The 4,149-nt window shown below is 39.3% G+C and overlaps 1 protein-coding gene across 1 annotated transcript; it reads left to right on the top strand.

Annotated features, from left to right (window-relative positions):
* Nucleotides 1–569: 569 nt before the first annotated feature.
* Nucleotides 570–2,460, top strand: LOC108365485 (tigger transposable element-derived protein 6-like). The gene has a single exon (XM_017619518.1). The coding sequence runs from the start codon at nt 920–922 to the stop codon at nt 2,219–2,221; it is 1,302 nt and encodes a 433-aa protein (XP_017475007.1). The 5' UTR covers nt 570–919; the 3' UTR covers nt 2,222–2,460.
* The last annotated feature ends 1,689 nt before the right edge of the window (nt 2,461–4,149 follow it).

Raw genomic sequence — 4,149 nt, forward strand, 5'->3', positions numbered from 1 at the left:
AAGAACACAAATTTGGTGAAATGGTCTAAAAAAACAAACACAAAGATATTACCACTACACATACGCGGATATGGACTCATAAAATCAATAAATAAACGTTGAAAAGGTCTCTACGTTATGTGTTGTCTCCCCATTAAAGGCTTATGAAAAGCATTCTGGGTTTTATTGCCTTTACAAATTTCGCAACTTTTAACATAATTTTGAACGTTTATCACCACTCCCGGCCAATAATACCTCTCCCTTATTCTGGCTAAAGTTTTGTATACAGTGAAATTCCCCAAGACGGACAGTCATTATAACCGGACAGCTCCAATAACCGGACAAATTTTGTGTACACAGGTTTTTCAATCCTGTTTTCATACAAATATCATTCTAATAAACGGACGCTCTAATAACCGGACGCGGACACTGTATTTCAAGCCATTTCCATGAAAAGATTTCTCATAAACGGACAAAATTCAAAAACATCGCAAGCAAGCTTTGTTGTTCATTATAAAAATGAAATAGGGGATTCCCCTTTTAACATGTATGCACACACTCAAGCCGTGCGTGTCAATTAAAAGGTGGTTTTCTATTCAGTTTGTCAAGTAAGTTGCATGCGAGTGGTTGCGTTCAAAGTTCGTAATAATATGGCACCGAAAAAGAAGCTACTTTCTATTAAAGAGAAAATGGAAATTATTAATGTTTTCGAAAAAGAAAAGTTATCAGTACGTGGAATTGCAAAAAGGTAAAGTATAGTGAGTCCATAATTTAACTTGTAGGTACACGTTTCCTTTGCTTTAAAAGGTTCAATATTGGCAAAACGCAAGCTGCTGAAATTAATAAAAATAAAGAAAAAATTCGTTCTAAATGGGAGTCTGGATCTAATGTTCACCAAAAGCGAAGTTTCCTTAAAGAAGGCGGCTCGGATATAGACAGGATGTGTTTTGATTGGTTCGCTAAGGCTAGGAGTCAAAAAATTCCGATTTCTGGTCCCATTTTGAAAGCAAAGGCAATGGAAATTGCAGGAAAACTGGGGGTACCTAATTTTAATGCTTCGGATGGATGGCTAAATAAATGGCGATTAAGGAATAATGTTTCCTTCAAATGCATATCTGGTGAAGCTGCAGATGTGAATCAGGATGATGTCGAACAGTTTCGGACAAAGCTGCCAACTCTGTTGAATGGGTACAAGCCTGAAGACATTTACAACGCCGATGAGAGTGGGCTTTTCTTTCGTGCCTTACCGGACAAAACCCTCGCTCTTAAATCCGAAAAATGTGTGGGAGGTAAGCTATCAAAGGAAAGACTCACAATTTTGTTCTGTGCTAATATGGCTGGAGATAAGGAGCCGCTTTTGGTTATAGGGAAAGCAGCCCGTCCTCGAGCCTTTAAACATGTTCCAATTGCAAAACTTCCAGTGGATTGGAAGTCTAATAAAAAAGCATGGATGACTCGAGAAGTGATGAGCGAATGGCTGCAGCAGTTCAATCGAAGAATGAAAGCCCAGAATCGAAAAATTATCTTGTTTCTAGATAACGCGGCTTCTCATCCAAAGGAATTAGACTTGACCAACATAAAAATTTGTTTCTTGCCACCAAATACAACGGCAGTTAGCCAACCCCTTGATCAGGGTATAATCCAAAATTTTAAAACTTTGTATAGAAGCTTAGTTTTAAAACACTTGATAACTAAAATTGGCGATACAAGTTCAGCCTCAGAGCTCTCAAAATCGATTAATGTACTGGAAGCTGTGTATTTCATCAAAGCATCTTGGCATAAAGTGGAAGCCACAACAATCCGAAACTGCTTCCGTAAAGCAGGATTTTTGGAAACTTTAGAGGATCCTTCAGATTTTGATCCCGAAGATGACATTCCACTGGCAGTCTATGCTAGGCTTCAGGAAGGACTAGATTTGGCAAATGATTTCGAAGGTTTTCTCCAAATAGATCAAAATGTTTTCACTGAGGACAACAATATAGAAATTCAATTTGACGAACCAGATGATACTATGGACTTAAGTGATTCAGAAGATGAACCTTCAGAAGAAATAAGTGACCCCATAACATCATATGATGAGGCTTTAAAACTTGTTGAGCGCTTGAAACAATTTGCAAAAAATGACTATGTAGCTTTTCAGCAGGTTAAAAATATCGAGAGTCACTTTGAAAATGAAAATTTTAAATTAAAGGAATCAATGTTAAAACAAACAAGCATCACACAATTTTTTCAAACAAACTAGTCGATATTGAAATGTAAGGACTTGTACAATGTATTTAATTGATATATTTATGTATGTATATGTAATACTAAAGTATGTATTTAAATATTCTTTGCTTCGAAAAATTTCTTAAATAAACTACAATGAATTTTATATGTGTAGTATGTATATATTTTTTGACCTCATCCCCTATAAGCGGACAGCTCCCATAACCGGACAAAAACACTGCGACCGTGAGTGTCCGGTTATGAGGAATTTCACTGTATTCCACTATGACCAGCGCACGGTGAGTCATGCGATGATTCTAGTTACCCACGACGCAGCTCCGACGGAACCCAGAGTTTCCAGGCGTGGTCCTGCTGAAAATTATCCCCCGTGTTAAACTTCGTCCATTTATATACGTAGCCGTCCGATATGGTAAACTCCTGTAACTGGTATCGGTTTTCTGTCACGGCCTTCTTCAGTTCTTCGTACTCTTCTGTTTTGAAGAATGGCGAATCGAGACACACATCTATTATCCGGCTATTCTTGATTATTTCTTCCATGTCGGTGCGTGATAATGTATCTGGCACGATGTTTTGGGACCCCTTCCGGTGTTGTATATCAAAATGAAAACTTTGGAGCTTCAAGCTCCACCTCGCGAGTCTGCCAGATAGATCCTTCTTGTTCATCAACCATTTCAGACTCGCGTGGTCCGTGATTACCGTGAAGGGTAGTCCCTCAACATAAAGCCTAAATTTTTTACAATAAGCACCGCCGCGTAGCATTCCAATTCGGTGATGCGGTTGTTTCGTTGCGCCTTATTTAATTTTGCCGAGACATATGCTATCGGGCGCTCATTGCCTTCGTCATCCAACTGGAAAAGTACCCCAACCACACCGTCAGTTGATGCGTCACATTGAATATAAAAATGTCGATTGAAGTCTGGGTGTATCAGAACAGGTGCAGAAATTATACTCTGTTTTAATCGTTCAAAGGCCTTTCTGGCTTCGTCAATCATCATAAATTTCTTTATTTTATCTTTCGTGAGGCAGTCGTGCAGTAGTGCTGCAATGATCGCGTAGTCCTGTATGAATCTACGGTACCACCCTGACATCCCCAAGAACCGCCTGCTTCGGGGTCCGTAGTTCCGGGAAGTCTCTAACTGCCGCTATTTTGTTTACATCTGTGCGAATACATCTATTTCCAACAACATACCCGAGATATCTCACTTCTTTAAAACAAAACTTACTCTTTTCAACGTTTATAGTCAGTTTAGCTTCACGAAGACACCTAGCTACTTTCTCTAACAAAGACAAATGGGACAAAAAATCTTCACAAAAAACAAGCAAATCATCTAAATACACGAACACAGACTCACGTAAATAAGCGGGTATAACTTTGTCCATAAGCCCACACAGACATTGTGCAGCATTGCACAACCCGAAAGGTATGACTTTGAAGTGATAAAGAGGTCTCGCAGGCACTGTGAAGGCGGTTGTCTCTCTTGACTTCTTCTCGGGTATTTGCCAGAATGCATCTTTTAAATCAATAGCAGAAATAAAACGCGTGTTTTGCAATCGACTTAAAATGCCGTCAATGTGGGGAAGTGGATATGCATCTTTTATTTTTCTCTCATTGATCTTTCTGGCGTCGAGGCAAAGCCTATTTCTCGTACCCTTTACTAACAGCGAGACTGGAGAATTCCAGCTGCTATTGCTCTCTTCTATCACGCCCATGTCTAGCATTCTAATTAATTCTGCGTAAACAAGTTTTTGGACTGCTGGCGAGATAGGGTAGTGCCTTTGTTTCACTGGGAGATTTTCATTCGTAACTTCAATAACATGTTCCTCTTTATCAGTTTTGCCTAACTCTAGCACAGCAAAGGAAGGAAACTGAGCCTTAATCCGTTCTAAGGCTACACTCTCATCATGTGTCAAGTCATGTTGCACCGCATCAAAGGTTAAGTC

Source organism: Rhagoletis zephyria, unplaced genomic scaffold, assembly GCF_001687245.7.
Source record: "Rhagoletis zephyria isolate East Lansing unplaced genomic scaffold, Rhagoletis_zephyria_1.1 Rzeph_scaffold_01889, whole genome shotgun sequence".
Lineage (NCBI taxonomy): Eukaryota > Metazoa > Arthropoda > Insecta > Diptera > Tephritidae > Rhagoletis > Rhagoletis zephyria.